We start from the raw sequence: 19665 nt of genomic DNA, 5'->3' as shown, positions 1-19665 counted from the left end.
TCCTCTTGTCTGCGGGCCTCTTCGGGGCTCAGAGTCTGGCGTTGGCCGCTCTGGCCTCCTGGGCTTCGGTTTTGTCCTCCAGGGCTGTTGCTGCTTTGTTTTCCACTAAAGCTGGCGTTTTGTATGGAGAACTTGCCCTTGGTCCTCCGCCGCTATTGCCCTGGCCGTAGCTATAGTTGCCCTGGTTCCGGGCCTGGCCATAGCCGCCACTACCGCCGTTGGGCGGTGTAGACCCACGTTGTGGGGAGGCTAGGTTCAAGGCCGCGATGGCGGCGTATGTTGCCTCTATTTGGGCTTGTGTAGCCTGCGGGGATAAAGTGCCGGTTGTTGCGGTACGACTTGGGCTTGTGGCGTTTGTATGGCCGTTCGAATGATTGGGTATCCGCGGCCCGCCTTCCCTTCACTCCGGCTTTCCCATTGTGTATTGCCGGACGTAGTCCCGGAATTCTGCCGGTGACTTCGATCCGGATGTCCAGAGCGCGGCGCAGTTCTGGCTCTTTGACGTTCTCCTCAGGAAGTGGAGGTCATTGTCGTCAAGCCAGCGCGCGTCTGGAGAGTCAGCATGGCGTCGTAATACTGCTCTGGGGTTTCGGTCAGGTGCTGATAGTACCGATGTGTGATTTCTCCATGGCAGTGGCCTGCTGATTATCGTCGCCATATCGAGTGGCAAACTTTTGGAGCCACTCTTCTACTGGTCAGCCGTCCTCGTCCTCGCGATTGGCTTGGCCAGTGTACCATTCTTTACAGGGTCCGATAGGGCCATGTAAATGCAGCTCATAAAGTCCGGATCTGGTTTGTTCAGATCAGACGACTGCTTACAGATCCGTCGGACCTGTGCAAGCCATCCTTTCACCATTGTTTTGTTGCCATCGAATTTTGGCAACTCGGTGCGGACGAGGCTCTCGCGTTGGCTTTTCCCATCTCTTGGGCCATTTCTGATTTGCTCTCTGGTTGAGAGCTGGACTGGCCGGTGGCGACGGGGCAGGTGTTGGCTGCTGTGGTATCTGCGGCACCTGCTGAGGTTGAGCCAACATTGGCTGTCGGTATAAGCTGGATGGCCCCGTTGGACGCCATCCATGCGTATGCTCCATTCGGGAGCTGGACCAACATGGGCGCATTTTGGCCCTGGCCTGGTTGGGCTGCTGGTCCTGGTGGCATGGCCGCTGTTGGCGGTATGCCTGGTGGGTTGGGCACGTTTTGGCCCGTGGGCGTGGTTTGGCCCATCTGCGGCTGAGCTTGGCCCGTTTGGGCTGCCGCCGAGATAGGAGGGCCAAATAGGCTTAGTTGGCCTACTAGTGGTGGTTGCACTGTTGGTGTACCACTTTGGCCTCCCATCTGTCCTTGTGTGGCTGGTGGCCCGAACATTGGGCTCGGCAGGCTGGTCCGGTTTGGATCCATGCCGCTGGTGTGAGCCTGGCTTGTGACCGGATGTGGACTAGTGAAGTCCATGTTCGGGAATATAGACGGATACAAGGACGGGTACTGTGGCCTTGGCCCAAAGTAGCTGTGGCTGGGTATTGCCTGGCTTGGGTCAACGGCCCGCTTGACGTAGACGGATGCGTCTGCGTTGCGGGTGTCATACCGTCGTTGGACCGATAGTGGCTGTTGGTGACCGGGATTGGTGGTGGCGGCAGTGTTACTGTCGCCGTTGATGTTCCACGGTCCACCGGGCTGGGAGGCGCAGGTATGGTTGGCCCCGTTGGAGGATGTCCAACCGATGGTCCTTCACAGCCATATTCGCATGGTAATGCTGCTGATGATACACTGGCTCTCGGTAGAAGCGTTGGCCCTGCCGCAAAGCCTCGTCGACTTTTTCTTGTCGACGTTGTGTATCCGAGTCCGGAAAGGTATGGTAGGACGGTGGTTCTGCGGACAACTCGGAGTTTATGTCTGCGAGGTGTGATTTCTCCGCATCTAAGCAGGCGTTCTCCGTGCTTAGCCTTTCCAGGTCCTCGTTCAGTTCCGTGATGCGTTGGGTGGCCGCCTGGTAGTCTTTGACCAGGCCGGCGTTATTGGCCTCCAAGTGATGATCCGGTCATGTTGGCCCTGGATCACCTGTTTGGCTTGGTTGAAGGCCTGCTCCAATTGGACAAAGTTTTGATGTCCAATGGCGCTATTTTGCTCAAGTTGGACCCGAATAGTTGCTTCGGTGTTGAGCTGGCTCTGGAGGGCAACGATCTGTTGCTGGAGTTGCACGTTCTGTGCCTCCTTCTGCTGAACCGTTTGGCTCATCAGTCCTCCTTGTTGGATAGTCTTCATGAGGTTCTGGTGACTCTCATAAAGGAGGTTGTAGCCGTTCCGCAGGCGGTTGATTTCGTCCTGCAGGTTGGCCATGTCTTCGGTGAGACGCTCGTTTTCTCTCTGTAGGCGGTCCGCCTCAGAGTCGGTGTCGTCAATGGTGGTCCGGGCCGCAGCCAAGTCATCCCTGGCTTTGGCCAGCTCAGTCCTCGTAGAGGTGAGCAGGGCTTCTAGGCCCGCCACAGCCGTTTCTAGGCTGTGGATTGTCCTGTTGAGCTGGTCTCGCTCAGCGTTAGGACATGGTGACAACTTGAGCTGAGTTAGCTCAAGTTGGGTCTGGGCCAGTATGGCCGAGACACGTTTAGCCTCTGCGTCCGATTGGACCGCGAGGTTTTTATGTCGGCAGATCTCATCCTGCATCCAACGTTCGGATAGCAGGGCCGCTTCTGCCATGTCCGCCAGCTGTTTAGTCAGGTCCCGTACTGTGGTCCTGAGTTGGTCGACTTCGTCGATTTCTTCGGGCCGGGTTGCCTGGTTCAGCTTTGGCGGGGTGACGCTGGCGCGGGTTGTGTCCCAAGAAGGCCGGTTTAGGTCCATCCTGGCTGTGGCACTGCTAAGTTGTGCCAGGTCCACAATTGGCTCTCCGTCCGGTTTGGACGGGCCAGACGCGCCGATGACGTCATTGGTTGGCGATGGCGTTGCAGGGGTTGAGCCATCTACTTCGAACATGAGTGGCGACTGACTCACGGGCTGTTGGCCCTGGTCATGTGCCTTTGGACCAGCCTTTGTGGCTTGGCCCTTGGCCTTGCGTCCACCTTTGGCCGCCGTTGGCGCCTCAGGTTGGATCTGGTCCGAGCCTGATAGGGCTGGACGTGCTGTCAGATCCTGGACATCAAGGTTGGACCGGGCCAAGTTGTTTGGCTCTGGTCCATCAGTGCGTGTCTTGTCCTCACCTGTGGCTGCCGTTGGCGCCGCAGGTTGGACTTGGCCCGAGCCAGGTATGGCCGGTTGGTGCGCCAAGTCCCGAGGGACACTGTTGGCCTGGGCCGTCCTATCGGCGCCAGGTTGGCTGTCCTGAGGCTGGTTGGCCTCGGACATCTCGTCGGATGCCTCCTGGAATGTGTCGTCCCGGGTGGCGTCCAGACTTTCATCACTGGTTTCCAGGTCAGCCGGCAGGATTTGTTTGTCCCGCCTGGCCTTGGCCTCGACCGAACTCGTTGAGCCGGCCGAGTTTGGCTCGTCTGGTTCAGAACCGCTCTGTTTGGCCCTGCGGAAACCGTATGTTCCCGGTGGGTCGCGTGTAGCGTAGTTCTTCCCACGAGGTTTGGCGTAATCGTTTTGCTGGCGCCTGTCCATAGGACTGAGCAATCTCCGTTGGAGTTGCTCATGGCTGGTGTATGGCATCACCTTGGCCAAGGCGCTTTGAGTTTGGCCCATGGTATTGGGACTTAAAAGTTTCTTTGGTCTTGGTCCGGACCGGAACGTTGGGTTGGATCGCTGGTCGGTGCTGGTCAGGTGTGCTAGAGCTTAGGATTAGCGTTAGCTCCCTATGGCCCTAGTTTACGTTACTGACCAGTGTGACGTCACGTACGAAATGGTCTTGCAAAAAGCTCTACGTCACGAGTAGCGTGCCGTGAGCAAAAATTGCAAAAAAGTATGAGTCACTACGACTATTATAACACGGGGAAGTTTCCCACGCGTTCTGATTGGTCAGAAATTTATGGAAAATAACCACACTGACGTCACGCGACTTTTCGCGAAAATTCCGGCTGGACAAAATGGCGGTTGTTTTTCGCCGATAATTCATAAAAAAATTTGGTAAAATTTTTTCGAGAGTAACGCTACACGATTCTAGTGTAGAATTTCATGAGGAATCCGAAAAAGCTATTTTTGAGCGAATCGGATGAACGGTTCAAAAGTTATGAAGGGTTTTAGTTAGGTTCTACGCGAAAACCTCGAATTTTTTGAAAGTTCTCCGAAAACCTACGACGCCACAACAGGTCTTACCGAGTTTTTCCTCGTCCAAACTGCTGCTCCGTCGTTCCCCTTCACCCTTTTCTACCGTAAGGGCCGCAGCGCACCCGATAGGGCGTATTGGTGTAACAGGACCGTACCGAACGCAGTTTTTGCGCCGGGAGCCAAAGCTGCGGGAGGTCTACTTATAGACCTGGCCCGTATCAACACGACCCGGTAGGGCGCTTTTATGGTCAACCGCGACGTACCCAACTCAGTTTTTGAGCGGGGAGCCAAAGCTGCGGGAGGTCCACTTATGAACCTGACCCGTATGAATAATCCGTCGCGCTGCGGATCTCCAATGAGATCCGTATGATGCAGGAGATGATGGTCGCGGGTTGGCTGGCCTACTTATAGGCGATCAGCGTAGTTCGACCGATGTGGTGCCTTCACTGGGAGATCAGAGGATTCCGGGAAGGAAAACCGAACGATACTGCTACCATGTCAGATCCAGACACAGAAGCAGGAAGAAATGGGGCAAATACAGCCTTTATTGTGATAACAATAAAGCAACAACACACAAAAACCAACAGAAAACCCAATGCGGGAAAAGCTGGAAAAAGTGCCTGCAGTGCGCTATCAAGGAATCGTGATTAATGATTCCGCGTGCTGCGGGTATGCAACAGCTGATGCGGCAAAGCATGGAATCGCCCGTAGGCGCAGGGCTCCACCCCCAAGAGTGCAGAGAAATGCGCTGATTGGTCAGCGTAGACAAAGTATACGCTGAGTAAGCAGCGTAATAGCGCGGCACGAATGGAGTAGCCATGTGCGGGCGGGCGACAGAGCAAAGCCACAAGAGGTGTCTACCGCCTCGAGTGAGCGGTCTCTGACACCGGGTAAGTGGTGGATCTTCAATAAAGGTCATCCACATTTCTGAAAAGTCATCCACTCTTCGGCCGAAGGTCATCAACCTTTCTGAAAAGGTCATGTACTTATCTACCGAGAGCCATCTACCGTTCTATCACAGAGGCAGCCATAGTCGGCTGTCCGTAGTGTTCTCAGCGAGGGAGGGCGGTCAGATGAAGATCCTGTCTGTTGAGGAAATTCCGAAAAATGGCGATGGAGCGGAATCGAACCGCTGGCTACCGAGTGTGTGATCCACGTAGCACAGCCACTGTGCCATCGCCGCTGTTGGCGAAGATCCAGATATTTGTGCTTGAGCTTGAGCCAACCAGGTAGGCGGCGGATGGGCGGCTGCTGTGTGTACAAGAGGATTCTCCTCTTACAGTTCTGCAAAGGGTCATCAATCGTTCTATCTTATCTTAGGTTATTACTTTACAATCCAAATGCATCTACTTTTTGCTTCGACCAGCAAATCGTAACTGCGCGGAAATGCTTGTTTTGCAATCATCCAGGAAAGCAACCCATCCTTTTACTGATGAAAGAAATAAAATCTGGTTACCTTTAAAACTTATTAGCTTTAACACTGTTTCAAACATAATCGTAATGATGGCGACAAAACCGTTTTATAAAGAACTGTTCAAGAAAAAGTATTGCGTAAGGTTTAAGTAATTGCGTAAGGTTTAAGTAACGAGATGTGAGGATAATTACGTTACCGCAAGCGGCTGACGGAGGAGCAAGAACAAAAAAAAATAACTGAGCAATCATCAGTCTGTTCGCACAATAAATCAGCTCGGAGAGTATCATCAGTTTCAGTTTCGCAGAGGTCGCATGTCAGTGCTTCCGTTTTAGCGCGCTGCTGCCGAAAAAACTTTTTAACAGAACAGCACGACAGCGATTGTCCGGGCGCAGATGATGATTGAAGGCGGTAAAAGAAATAATTCAAGGTAAGATCGATTCTGATTTCTTACTGAAATACCAGCACAAATATTACAACTTCCTGGGTATAATTACTTCTACAACCATTCTGCGTCTTATGAATTCTGACAGCACAATCATTATTTTCACATCAAACGGTTTATTAATAAAAACAATACGAGAATAAAATTTTGAAAAAAAACTCGGCGTATAAAAAAAAACTTTGTTTACAACTTAGAAAGGGCTTAATACTCACTAATAATACTCTGACTTTTTCAGTTTCTACCTTGTATTAGGATTTTTATAATACCGGTAGCAAGCAGTCTTGTACAGCAATGTGCACGAATTCTTACCACCCAGACTTTGACGGTAATTAATTGAATAGCAGCGAAGACAGTATTCGTGAGTGTGGTTTATCTCTTCAGGTATTAACAGGCAACAAAAAAATGGATGTCTTTCGGCAGAAAGATGGATAACCTTTGGAGAAGGGTGGATAACCCATGGAGAAAGGTGGATGACCTTTGCAGAAAGGTGGATGACCTTTTCAAGAAGTCGATGACCTTTCCAGAAAGAGGGATGACCATCATTAAAGAACCACCATCCACCGGTATACCTTCCTGCCGGCTACAAGCGAACAGGTAGCTTCGCCTGTGCATGATACTTGCCTTAATCCAGCGATAAGCCAGCAACAAACTTTGCGCCGTTAGAGAAGAAATTTGGGATTTATCCGCATATTTCGCAATCAGCAACGCACTCGTGGAAACGATAACGAACAGAGCGTAGCATATCACCGTCACAGCCAAGAAGAACCTCCGTCGCTTAGAGCCGTGCAATTTCTGATAGCGGACCGGCGCGACTACCGCAACGAAGCGATCCACAGCATAGACAGCCAGAGCTCTGTACCGTACAACATAATTTTAGCAGGAAAACATTAAGAAATGACACAATTTTATTGACACATTGGTATTTGACTGTCTTTACTTCAAATTTGCTAAGGAAAAAGTCATACCCTTGGCTAAGTTGCAGTAGGGAAGCCTCCAGAAATATCAGAATTTCTTTATCCTGCACGAGAGGATGGTCTTCACCCAAGCAGCCAAACGCCGGAGCTAGTCGATGAGACGCGTACAGCAGCAAACCACGGTTCCATCTACACAAGAGAAAAACGCTTTTTCACCTGACCTTTCTGCAGTAATAAAATTTTTCTAATTTCTTTCTGATTTTAATTTTCAAAAATTTTTTATAGTAATTTTTTGCCTCATGGAATTTTAACTTACAAATACAGAACATGGATCGACAAATAAGCCAAAAGAAATATCTCTTTGCTTTTGAAACGGCGCTCGCCCACGTGACCTCGCGAAGAATTTTTGCGCAATTCGCGCAGCACAAAGAAGATGCCCCATCCGTTGCCCAGTGTTCCAATGGACGCAAATATCAGAAAAGAATATGTCGTCCATTCGTCCATGGATAACTGGCAAAGCTGTTGCCGTCTCCATTCGACATGCTGCATACTGAAGTTGAACAAGGGAAATCCGCACGAATCAGTGGCATTCGCCATTGCATACAAATGATGCAATGCTGCCGGAAAATCAACTGCAAAACACAGCAGCCCAGCACAACAAAACAGTCTGAGCTACAAAAACCGTGCAGAATGGTTCGCTATCGCTTCTGTCTAATTTCTCCGAAGAAAAGGATACCATTATGAATGAAACGAGGGACAACAGCGCGCTTTCTATCCTGACCAGGGCCGTATTTTATGGCAGTGCGCGGATGTTCGTATCCCCACAGAAATACATGGAAGACCGGTCAACTTCCGCTACCAGCCGCTAATTAGAGCTTCGTATTACGCGATTAAACAGAGGGGCCGCGATAATAAAACCGAGTAGATGTGGAAGCGCAGCGGCATAACAGTGCAGTGATTGGTTGCGATGCTACACATTAATTTGGCCAATGAATATAAAGAAAGCCATAACAGCTGTTAATCTGGCAATTAGCCGGCAGTAAATCCCTATCCACACAAACCTGCAATTATCAATCCGGTACGACGATGAAAATGTACTCACTGAGAATCGCTACACTGCAATGACTGCATTCGGAGTTGTTAGCGTATGGCGGATGCAGGTCATAATACAATATGGAACTAATAATAATTGTGCATGTTGTATGCGAGTGCTCGTAACTGGAGTTGCAACTGTGGACGTGTAAATCATTCAGGTATCGAGTACGAGTACAGTACCTCTCTGTGGATGTCTCGCAAAGCATTACAGCAGCTGGCATTGCATCGTCAGTGAGTACCGAGAGCGGATCGATGGATATGCTGCGATTTGGGAGTGTACGGAATCACAGCTAGTCGCAAACAGCGAGGAAAAGAGGAATATACAGACAGTAATTGAATAGTAAACTGGTAATTATCATTCATGCACAACCAGGAACAACAGACTGTAGACGATTCTCTAAACAACCCGACCATTTAAAGTTTATTCCACTGCAGCAGTCCGTCCTACATGCTGCCAGCAAAGCTGCTGACTGCTAGCAGGATACACGAGAATGCGATGGGATAGGCTTTGAAGCGATATGCCCGCAAGTATCACCTGGTGCGCTCGATCTTTCCATAGTATGGTATTTAGGCACTTCAGCAGCATAATTTTTTGATAAGATTGCTGCTTTTTCGAGGTGGCTGAGCGCCTCCCCGACAATCCGGGGCGCGTAGAATTTACCTATTCGCCCCCGATGTCCAGGCGCACAGAATTTAGCTTTGCCCCCCGAATACCCGGGCACAGAAAAATATCAAAATTATTTCCGGCAGTTAATTGCTTCTCCTTTACTTCTTTTTACTCGATTACCAGTAAGGTTGCAGGAGAGCATGAGGTAAGAGAGGACCGCCGAATTTGAAGACCTTAATAGATACGTTTTCCTTTAGTTTGTCCCGTTTTCATCGCCTGATTCGTTGCAAAGGTTGTAGGACTGGTTCAATCCGTACCAAACTTGTCCAAAACATAACTGAATCAGTCTGCCAGATCTTGAGTTTCAGCGCTTTTACAGTATTCGGTTCATCAGTTGTGTGCGTAACCGTAACAACAGTTACAAGCCACCTAGGACGTCGTCCTACGGAAGTCCACTCCATTACTAAGCACAAAACTGTTGTAATTACAAATGGTTAAGGTAAGTGGCCCCCTGTGCATTTATGTGCAAACTTTAATGGATCGGTTGATAAATGATAACGAGACTTTTGGTAGTACACCGGAATCATTTAAACTTTTCAGAATTTTCTAACAACCATACTCCCGAACTGAATGTTGCGCGCACAAACAGTTTTTTCGCCTACTTATGTATACAAACCATTTGGCGACAAAATGTCATTAAACAAAGCAGAAAAGATTTGGGAGTATGCGGAAGTGAAAGTTTTCGTAAATGAACACGAATTTCGTACCATGCACCAGGCCAAATCCCATAAGTGGTAAAATTAAGCGGTTAAATACATGAAAGAAGCCAAGAAAAGTAAAAAAAAAGCTGTCACGTTTAAGGGGGAGACGGACGTACTGTTGTACAACTGCGACTATGACAGAAACCATTGCCGGCATTCCGATGTCGCAAGATGCACTGCATCATCTGAATAACGCGCGCTCCGATGAAATGAAGGGAATGCAACAGGAGGCGGTATACAGGAGAGGACGGGAGATATTCCAGAAATCGCGTCAACGTTGGAAAATAAGCGATAACGCTGCTGACGCCTTAGTTAGCGCATTTGCTGATGTTTTCGACGTGGAAAGATATGTGTTTCGGTTCCGATAAAGTGGTGTCCACTCCGGAGGATTTAGAACTACGTATCCGACAGCCCCGTAGGGCGGGGAATGAGTATTTCAGTTTGCCTGAAGTCGAAGGTTGGCTTCGAATTATTTGGACACTGCACACAAACATTTTCAGGATAGGCTGACCATTATGTACCACGGGCGTCAAGATTCTGTAGCAATGACTTCATAGGCCAACTTGTTGCCGAAGCTTTAGAGCTTGCGCTTTCATCGTCAAGTATCAGAAGGACCTTTACTGGAATAAATCTATAGGTAAAGATCCGAAACATGCTGTTGTTTTATGTAATGCACGTTACTGTAATTTGGATGGTATTGCACGTACACAAGTACAGTGTACAAGTATTCTAGTAAAAAAATTGTTCTGTGATGATGTCGGCTGGCTTCGAAATCTTGGTTTACCATATCAAATCTACAGAACATACCGTTGACCAGTTGTTTGGTAAATTAAAATTTAATTCATGGCAAGTCACATTAAAAGACATCTTGATCGGATACCGTCAAGAGAATGAGGTAAACGCTTCGTCAGAAATTTTATACTGTTAAAGCAGATAGTAGATTAGGAAAATCTAAAACCGTCTACAAGCCGTGTTTGTTTGCAAGTTATTTAAATCAGCAACTCGTCCTGCTAGATAAACTGAGGCTTTATGTTGAAAAGCCTTCAACAGAATTTAGAAAGGATTCTAATGACGAACGACATCCAGTCAAAATGTGGTATGATCCAGGCTTATTGCAACACATCTAACAATCCAACGAACTAGACTATGCAGGTTGTTAGTTTCACACAAACGGTAAGGCTTCCATTACTGCTACAGATTCCGCTTTTGTCACACCTGCATCCTCAACGCAGGAGCTGCTCATCGTCGGTTGAGCTATGGCTTCCAAATGTCGGCTGATAACTTCAGCGTCTGCAACGCTCTGAAAAGATATACAAATATCTAGCAACATGCGATCATGTAACTGACAGTACTATACACGAAAGAGGCTCAAAGTGCTCGTGAAATTCGAAGTCTGGAATCCCTTATGTTTAATCGTTAAAACGACAAAGAAAAAACAGAACAACGGGAGTGGAGTTTGTACCAGAAGAAAGCAGGGTTTGTATCAAAACGAAAAAACTAAGTAACCAGGAACGTCAGTTACAATACAAGATGACAGCCATCCTTCTCGTCATAATATTCACAGAATTCCAGCACGTACCTTGTGCAGTTCCTCATACGCTTCGGCCAATCGCACACTGATGTTATGGACTTTTTGCTCCAGTATCTGTATCACCATCAGCACCTTCTGCAGATACGCTTCTTCGCCTTGCATATACGTCGCTCCGATTGTAGGATGCTGCTCCCGCAGCGCCTGCATTGCTCCATCCAGTTCCGCCAACTGTAACGATTTCTGCGACTCCAGAAACTGCACCTGGTGGGCGAGACCTTTGCTCTCCTTTCTCCATTGCTCTAATGCGTATTCCACATCCTAATACAAAACCACAATTGTAGAGAAAAAATTTCCAATTGGAGACACCATTAAAATGCATAATGCTAATTAATTGCTTATCAAATCATATAAACTCTAAAATTAGCTCTTTGATTATTAGTCAGGTGGAGGTACCAAAGAATGACCTTTTCGCAGCGGTTACACAGTTCATTCTGTTCCTGCTGGCGGAGCGCTAATTCCTTTCGCGCCAGAGCACGCTGTTGGCGGAGTAATTGCAGATTCCCGTCGTCATTCTCGATTTCCAGGACTTTCAGGCGTTTCAGGGCGGCGACCGTGTAAATCGATAGAGCATCGGCAAACACCGTGCCATACTTGCGGCGTATCGTACTGAGAATCGGGATGATTGTCAAACATAGCTGATTGACGGTTTTCTGTGCTGGATCACTAAGAACCATGAGATCTCTGCGAAATGTTCAAAAACCTGGGAAAGTAAACATAGAAAACTATTGCTTGGAGACAAAACTTTCACAACAACAAAATTATTACGGTAGTGTACGGAAAGTACCCTATAAAAGCTATCTGTTTTGTATTGGTCGAAGAAAACATCGGCGTTAATCAAGATCGCGAAAATTAAACCACTGTTCGCGGATTCTAACAGATCGTGTGGAACTGTCATCAGCAGATTGTTCAGGAAGTTTATTTTTTTAAATATGGCATTTCCCATTGGTTCAGCCAACAGTTATCTGCAGCTTGTACGTAAGTGTTGGCAGCAGAATATTTCAAACTTTCTCCATACATTATCAAAACATTTCCAAAATTTTATTTAAAAATACAGTAGCATCTAAATAATTTTGATAAAGTTTTTTTTGGAAGAATAAGAATAAAATAAGTACTTAAAAAAATTAAAATAAAGGCTGACATTTTTAGTTGCGGAAACCGAACTTCCACAAACTCCACCACCTACGTTATGCGGACGGCGAGCCAACCGTCGTGGCGCCCAGTGGCGCCCCTCAAGAGACGGGAATGGAGAATGTGTTGGAGAGCATCGGTCTCTCGGGCATGCACCCCACCCAGCCCAAATGGCTGGCGTTGGATAAGACGATCCTGCACTTTTTCGCTTATCTTTACGAGGTACAGGGTGCTTTATCTGCGTGCGTGGTGCGAAATTAGTTAAGTATGAGAATATGACCTTTTAGGGGCCTGTGGAAAGCCGCAGTGAAGAGTGCATGCGGATTCGCTACTGCGACATCTATTATTATATGGAAGACGATACGGTTATGATCATGGAGAAGCTGGATGATCGTGCGGGAACCTACAACGGTTAGATCCTGGTTAGATCATGATGAAAGCAGTTCGCGGTGCTGAAAAAGTTTACTGGAAGAATTCAAGTGTGCTTGTACAAAAACAGTGTATAAGCGCGGTTCCTGGACAGCTCTTTACTAACTCGGCTAATTTTTGCTTTTCCGTAGCTTTCTGCAAGATCCAAAAACAATTACCAAGTTTCTAAAAACAACATTCGTGACAGTTAACTTAATTAATTGCAAGCAAATAGCATTCTTGAAATTATTACTTTAGGATTAAATTATTGTACTGTATCATTACCAGCCAAATTATTAGCTCGTATCCCAAATTTACATCTTCAATTCTCTCTTTTATTAGCGCAAGCCAGTCACACTGCAAATTTTGTTTATTTTTATCTTCAATCGGGCTATAAATCACATTAACAGGTATTCTTAACAATATTTTACAGTTTTTATTTCTTATAGGTAAATTGCTCAATAGACAGCGTGTTCCCAAATCCAGCAATCCCCACGCCCACATCAGCGTGTACGATTTCAACGTGGGCAAACCAGTGGAGATTTTCTCGCGGCATTATTTCGTCTACAAATGCGATGAGTTCACGCGCGCTACCTTGACGCATATGGGCTTTGAAGTACCGGAAGATTTCCAAGCACCCTTCAGCCAACATCTGCTGGATTCTGCAGCGGTACAGTGATACTATCACCGAAAACTGAAAGCTAATAAACAACTGCACTCGCCATATTCACTTGGTGATGATTATTCGGTAGTATTTCTACGTAATAATCATAATATTTATCTACGAGTAATAAAAAACAATAAAAACGAAATATTATTAAATAAAAATATAAAACAAAAACTTTTTCAAAATTTCTACGTACCTGCTGTAAACTGTAGGAAAAGCATCTAAACCACCGCTTACGCCGCCACATTAGCCACCACCACACCGCGGAGCGTTTCCGGAATTTCGACACGAAAGTCCTGCGGTTTTACGGATACTGGGACGATCGGGCGAGTTTATTCGGCGACCGACACTACCTCGTCATTCATCATCACCTCGGCGATCAAACCACGGAAGTACTGCGTAAAGTTAACGGGGCGTTGGGCAAAGAAAAACTGGAGCCGTTTGTGCGACGTAGCCGTATACCAAAGGTCACAATAAGCATATCCAGAAAATTGAATAATATTTGTTTTGTAAATAAATGAACAAAACGATTAATTTGCGCAGAATTTTGCGGAATACGAGACAGCCAACATGTCCAATCCGTGGCCGGTGCTGAACATTGTCAGCTCGCACGGAAAACAGTCTAGCGAATCCCATCTGATCTATGACCAAGCGCAAGTATTAAATTCCGTTATCATTCATTGATGGGTTTACAATATTAAACAAGTTAAAGTTTCTAAAAAATCTAATTTTAATTTTAACTAAATTTTATATTTTTTAAATAGTTTAAAATAGATTTATACAAAATAAAATACGCCTTTAATAAATATTAAAAGAGATTGATACAGGTAACAATTTAAAGAATGGATAAATGTGTAAAATGGATTTATATGTTATTTTGTTATTTAATGTATACTAAAGTTATAGAATAGTTTGTCATGGGTTCGAGTATTATTAAAGTTAAACACAATTTTCTTTGCAGTTTGCTGCATTACCGGCGCTTGTAACAGATCGTGACTTCCAGTGCGGCTCAAATATCGTGCTCATGGCACGCCTGATTTATCTCTACGACTGCGATAACTACACGAAGTGGTACTACAAGGAAACGTACGGTTACGGTCAGCCCAAAGTTTTCCATTAAAATCCAGTAAATTTTAAAACCTTGCCGGTTTAAATGATATGACAGTCGTTGCCTCTGTAGAACAGAAACCGGTCCCCATCGAGCCGCCAGCGCCACCACCCACAAAACCCGCTGCCGTAAAGCCACCTCCATTCAACGGCTACGGGACGGAAGAAGATTCCCTGCGTAACTGTCAGCTGCTCATTCCCAAGCCGCCGATGCTGGATGTCCGGAAATATCTCCTGCTGGAATGGCACGAGGAAGACCCCACCGTGTTGGTATTTACGCTGCGTCTGCTGCATGAGAATAAACGTGACGCGGGTCGGACGTTTGTCATGTCGTTCTACCTAAATAACGACAACATTTATATCTACGAAAAGGACGCTCCACAAGGCAAGAATTTAGCGGCAACGAAAAAAAAAATTGTACATATAATAAAACATATAAAATATTAAACCTTTTCCTTTTTTATTTAGTCCAGTTTATAAGTAAGTCGCTAAATAAAAATACTATGCTGAAAGCTAAACCTGAAGAAAGACGTACAAAGATAACAAACAATTAAATACACAAATTAAACAATTAATTAAGTAAATCATTGATAATAAAGGTTTAATTATTTAAGAACGATCCAAAGTAATTCCCGAATAGTTTCGAACAAAATATTTTAAAATTTGAAGGAGTCTCGGTTGGGAGTTTCCACAGCCGCAAGACTGTAAAGAAAGGCAACGATCCGCTGCTCGACGCACCGCAGTATCTGAAAGCCGAGGATCTGTACATCGGCGGCATGTACAGTTTCAGTGGGCAGACGTTTATTGTGACGGCCGTCGACGAAGCCACCGCCGCGTACATGGAGAAATACCCACAACGTGTACATACTGCAATGTTCTTATTTTATGTTTCATTTAATTCGTCCTATATACTTATACCACGTAATTTTTATAGTTTCCATATGCTGACGGGAGTCTGGTGTTGGAGAAATTCACGCGCGCCATGGTGGCCAGCGGTGATAAAGGGATTTTCGAACGTTTACGGAACAATTTGAAGACCAACTCTGATGTGATGAACTGGAACGATTTCCTGTATGTACAGACAAAGTTATTAATCGTGATCAATCCTTATCGCTGCAAACTTATTCGGGAGACATTTTCAGAACGGTTTTTTAAACCGAATTCTTAACTATTATTTCGTATCCACCCTTTATCTATTCGGGTGACCTTCCGAGAACGGTTTTCTACACCAAACTTTCCACTGTTTCGTTTCCACTTTTTATCAACCTTTCGTTGCACTCTGTTTGTTTATTCGGTTTATATTGTAATTCAGCATTTTTTTATTTGGTGATTACCAATTATTTTATTAGATATTTAATATTTTTCCCTTTCGTATTAATAACTGGTTCATTTCTTAATTACTTTCAAATATACCGGTAATTTTTTCCAGTGTTTTTTTAATTGCTTCAGTAATTTTTATCGGCCGCTCGCTTTTGCTGACGGAACAAGAATAATATAATGCATTTCTGTACTTTACAGTGATGTGCTTATGTCAACCGTCGGGAACGCCCTGAACCCGCACGAATACTTCACGCTAGCGCGCCGCTACCAGCGTCACACGGAGGCCAGCCGCACAAAAATGGCGCAGCTGCTGCGCGCCATCATCCAGCATCATCTGCGGAAGACGGGATGGGATCCGACGCTGCATCTCCTACAAGCGTGTATCCGTGCTGATTACACCGAGACCGGGTTCTTGTCGTTAACGGAGATGCTGCGCTGTATCAAGGGCGCTCGGATGCCCGGGAATACCGCGGTATGTGCTACGTATCTCGATCTGACAACGGATGCTGCGGGTGTGGATTATCGGCGGGTGGTCAGTGCGCTGGATTGGATGCGGCATCCCGTGGCCGAGTTTATCGATTTACCACAAAATGTGAGTAAAACACTTCAATGCACACTGCAGAGCTATAACACGTGCAAATCGGTCAGCAGGTCAGCGGCTAAAAACTTAATAATTAATACAACAAGCTGTGTGTAAAAGGATCACACATAATGGGAATAAATCGCTAGCGATGAGTTCGAACAGAGAGAGAAGAGCTTCCTTGCGCGATATGCGTTAAAAAATCAAGTATCATACATTTTCTATCCCGACGATTAGATGGTGGTGGCTGCATTGCGCGATAAGGGCTTGTAGAGCAGTAATTGATGAAAATCTCATTATTATCACACGGTTAATATTTACAGATTGGAAAGGATTTCGATTATAATAAGTATTTCGGAGATGTGGTGCCGGTGGTACGGCATGAAGCGTTTCTGGAGGATGTCCGGCCAATTTACGAAAATCTTACATGGCCAAAATGATCCGATTGACCTTTGCGGTGATATGCCACATAATTTATCGCGTTTAGTTTGATGTTGTCGAGTATTTGGAAAAAAGTCTTAAAAAGCGTTATTTATTTTTGCGTAGTTGGGACCGAATGCGTTGTAACGAAACCAGCACTGTGTTGCTGTTAGAATTTTGTTCTTTTGGAGAGAAACAATTCTTTCCGATATTGTTTTGCATATACTGCAATTTGCTTGTGCAGGGTTTTATAGTCGCCCGATTCTGAGTCGCTGCCAGCTGAAACCTAAAATTAAAGCTAGAATAGAAAGTGTTAACGCGCTTTATTGTATAATGACATCTTGTCTGGTTGAAATTTCTTATGATCCTTGGTAACAAGCTGTAAATCGTATGCGCTGACATATCTACAAAAGGTCACCGAGGTCACTTCATTTCATCACATCGTTAATGCTGAAAGCCGCTTATATCCGTGCAACAAATTACTAATTAACTGAATATGGTACCCTGTTAGTAGAGTACACACCGAAAGTGGCAATAATCCATGAAAGGTCACAGAATAGAGCTGCCGGCAGAAATATAAAGCGAATTACAGCCGAATTGTTGTTTGTTGAGATTGTTTTCATATCTGTAAAAAAAGATGGCAAAGAAGCCGAAAGCTGGTAAAGATAAGAAGAAAGATAAAGCCGTGAAAGCCTTGACACCAGCGGAACCACCGCCACCTGATCCCGTGGAGATCGCCCGGCAGTTGCGACTGCAGCAGAAATTTACCAGGTACGAGGCTGGATGAGGACTGAGGATAGTCTTGCAGAAACGTAATGTTTGTCTTCATCAATTATTTCAGACTGGAATTGTTAAAGCAAAATTCCGACCGTCTCCAACATATGACTTATGATAAGTGAGGAAAACCCAATAGTTCGCTTCGTAAGCTGTACCGGCTCGAAATTTGTAATTAAAGAACAAATTCTTAATCTACGATAACGCATTTCTGTAGCAGTACTTAGTTAAATGTGAAAATGATATTGGCCAATATGACATTAAACAAAAATGTAGGAGAAACACAATACGACAAGTAATTCGGTAATTATTAATGTTCATCTGTGAAATATGGTTCGAATAAAGATAATTACATAAAAATCAAATGCTTGCGTGTTTTTAGACGGCAAGAAAATGAGCAATACAGCAAATACATAGATAAATTGGAGAACGAGACTCTGGTCAGCTGTAGGCAGTATAAATAAAGAATCAATTTTGCGTTGATAAATCGTACGATCGATCGAAGCTTAATTTATATGTGCTGGCGCTGTCGCACGCAACTTTTTTTTTAACGATTTCTTTCGTACCTCGAACAGAATGAGCTGCGATCCTATCGCGTTTGCCGGAAAGACTTATTTGCCGATATAAAGAAACGATACGTTGCTGATGCCGGGCAGCACCATCAGTATTTGGTGGAAAAGCGGGATCTCTTAAGAGCCAAATCAACGCGACTAATTTCCAGTAAACCTCTTGCTTCCCCTAATGATTGCAGATTCATCTTGCTGCGCAAAAAATATGATTAAATTTTGTTGCAGAACTCAACAACGATTATTTACAACTGATGGAAAATAAATCGTCATGGGATAGCAACATGCTGAAACTTCGGCATCTTAAGGTAAGCGCACACCTGTTCTTTGTTAAATAACAGTCTGAATATTTCAAAAGCAGTTTGAATTATGAGCCTATTTTAGGGAGTCAAAGAAGAACAGCACAACAAAATTCATCGCCTTCGCCTGGATTTAGCCCACTCGATTATGAACCTGAAATCCGAAAGCCGAAAACTACGGTTGCGGCACGCGCGATATCGTGTTAGCGATTTAGACGGGCGTCAACATCGTCTGTCCACAATTTCCGAACATTTAGAAAAGGTAAGCCGGGAAAATCCAATAACGGCGGCCTACTCAATAAAAGCCTCATGTGCGTAATAAACAATTTTAAACTGTGCGTGACGGAAATCTCGATTATGGTGTTCAGGAGACCGACTCGCATTTCATCCAGCAGCTGGAAGCCAAATGGGTTTCCAACCGGCGGTTGTCAGCGGCAATTAAAAGTCGTGTACAGCAAATTAAAGTTCTTCGAGATTTGCGACAGAAACTGCAGGAGACGGACCGGCAAAATAATTTCCATCACCAGTATTTGTTGAAATATGAGAAAGAACTGTCAACGATGAATTCTGTGCCGGTTACAAATAGTTGGCTGGGCGGTCGGCAATGCGCCCAGGGCAGCGGAACACCGGAGGCAGGGAATCGTCCGCAAGGGAGAAATGAGCGCTGGTTTCAGCTGTATGATTGGAATCATTCGGAAAGTCGGAAATGAAGAGTTTCGGGAATGCAAAATTGTCAAAAGCCACAATACTAATAAGACGCGACAACGAAGTCGAAGAAACTGCACCAATGTAAGAAAACTGGACGATTCAAAGAACATAACAAAACCAGAGAGGTTTTTTCTAATTTCACGAATACCGGCTTATAACAAACCAAAATTCTTTTGTTTTTAACCTTTTTTTAGCTTCTTTGCTTCAAATTTCGTAATAAATTCTTACAATTCTTGATTTCATTGTTCTTAAAAGTTTTTTTTAGCTTTTCCTAGTTCGTAGTTTAATACCATGTCGGTCAGGCGCGAATATTTTTATAAATACGCATATAAAATACGGAGAAAATTTTTAAAAGCACAAATTCAGCATTTCAGCACACAAATACTGTACATACCGTCTAACACTTCGCCAAATCAGAACGCTTCTTGAGCTTCAATTACCAAAAATCAGTGGATCGTCTATTTTGCTTCGCTTGAGAAACCTTCGACTTAAAGCGAATAACTGTTCTTATAAAATGTCCAAATATCGCAGTAAAGCAGGCACACGGTTTCACCGAAATAAAACTGACAGGGAGACAAAGCTCATACTGAGTATCAATTGATCAGTTTGTAGTACAAGGAAACTACACTGCTAGTCAACACGAGTAATCAAGAAAATCATCATTACT

At 45.2% G+C, this 19665-nt stretch overlaps 3 protein-coding genes across 5 annotated transcripts; 2 read left to right on the top strand and 1 right to left on the bottom strand.

The window, feature by feature from the left end:
• Positions 1-10281: 10281 nt before the first annotated feature.
• On the bottom strand, positions 10282-11722 carry LOC129602168 (lamin-B1-like). The gene is made up of 3 exons (XM_055501138.1): positions 11426-11722; positions 11010-11279; positions 10282-10730 (listed from the first exon to the last, which is right to left on the bottom strand). Exons 1-3 carry the CDS (start codon positions 11693-11695, stop codon positions 10593-10595), a joined length of 678 nt encoding a protein of 225 aa, XP_055357113.1. The 5' UTR covers positions 11696-11722; the 3' UTR covers positions 10282-10592.
• Positions 11723-11829: 107 nt separating this feature from the next.
• Positions 11830-16943, top strand: LOC129602166 (EF-hand domain-containing family member C2-like). Of its 3 annotated transcripts, none has more exons than XM_055501133.1 (12): positions 11830-11992; positions 12168-12371; positions 12437-12560; positions 13007-13227; positions 13437-13691; positions 13768-13881; positions 14186-14321; positions 14405-14716; positions 15001-15191; positions 15266-15402; positions 15850-16243; positions 16555-16943. In XM_055501133.1, the coding sequence occupies exons 1-12, from the start codon at positions 11951-11953 to the stop codon at positions 16669-16671; spliced, it is 2247 nt and encodes a 748-aa protein (XP_055357108.1). In that variant the 5' UTR covers positions 11830-11950; the 3' UTR covers positions 16672-16943. The 3 variants fall into 3 exon arrangements, with proteins under 3 accessions (XP_055357108.1, XP_055357109.1, XP_055357110.1); XM_055501135.1 differs by having other exon boundaries at positions 11896-11996; XM_055501134.1 differs by lacking the exon at positions 13768-13881.
• A 196-nt stretch (positions 16944-17139) lies between these two features.
• Positions 17140-19342, top strand: LOC129602167 (uncharacterized). Its single transcript, XM_055501137.1, has 7 exons — positions 17140-17422; positions 17493-17546; positions 17808-17865; positions 18001-18145; positions 18220-18299; positions 18376-18552; positions 18659-19342. Exons 1-7 carry the CDS (start codon positions 17289-17291, stop codon positions 18998-19000), a joined length of 990 nt encoding a protein of 329 aa, XP_055357112.1. The 5' UTR covers positions 17140-17288; the 3' UTR covers positions 19001-19342.
• Positions 19343-19665: the final 323 nt, after the last annotated feature.

Source organism: Paramacrobiotus metropolitanus, unplaced genomic scaffold (assembly GCF_019649055.1).
Source record: "Paramacrobiotus metropolitanus isolate TYO unplaced genomic scaffold, Prichtersi_v1.0 Parri_scaffold0000350, whole genome shotgun sequence".
In the NCBI taxonomy this organism is placed as follows: domain Eukaryota; kingdom Metazoa; phylum Tardigrada; class Eutardigrada; order Parachela; family Macrobiotidae; genus Paramacrobiotus; species Paramacrobiotus metropolitanus.
This window is presented reverse-complemented; position numbering and strand designations above follow the sequence as displayed.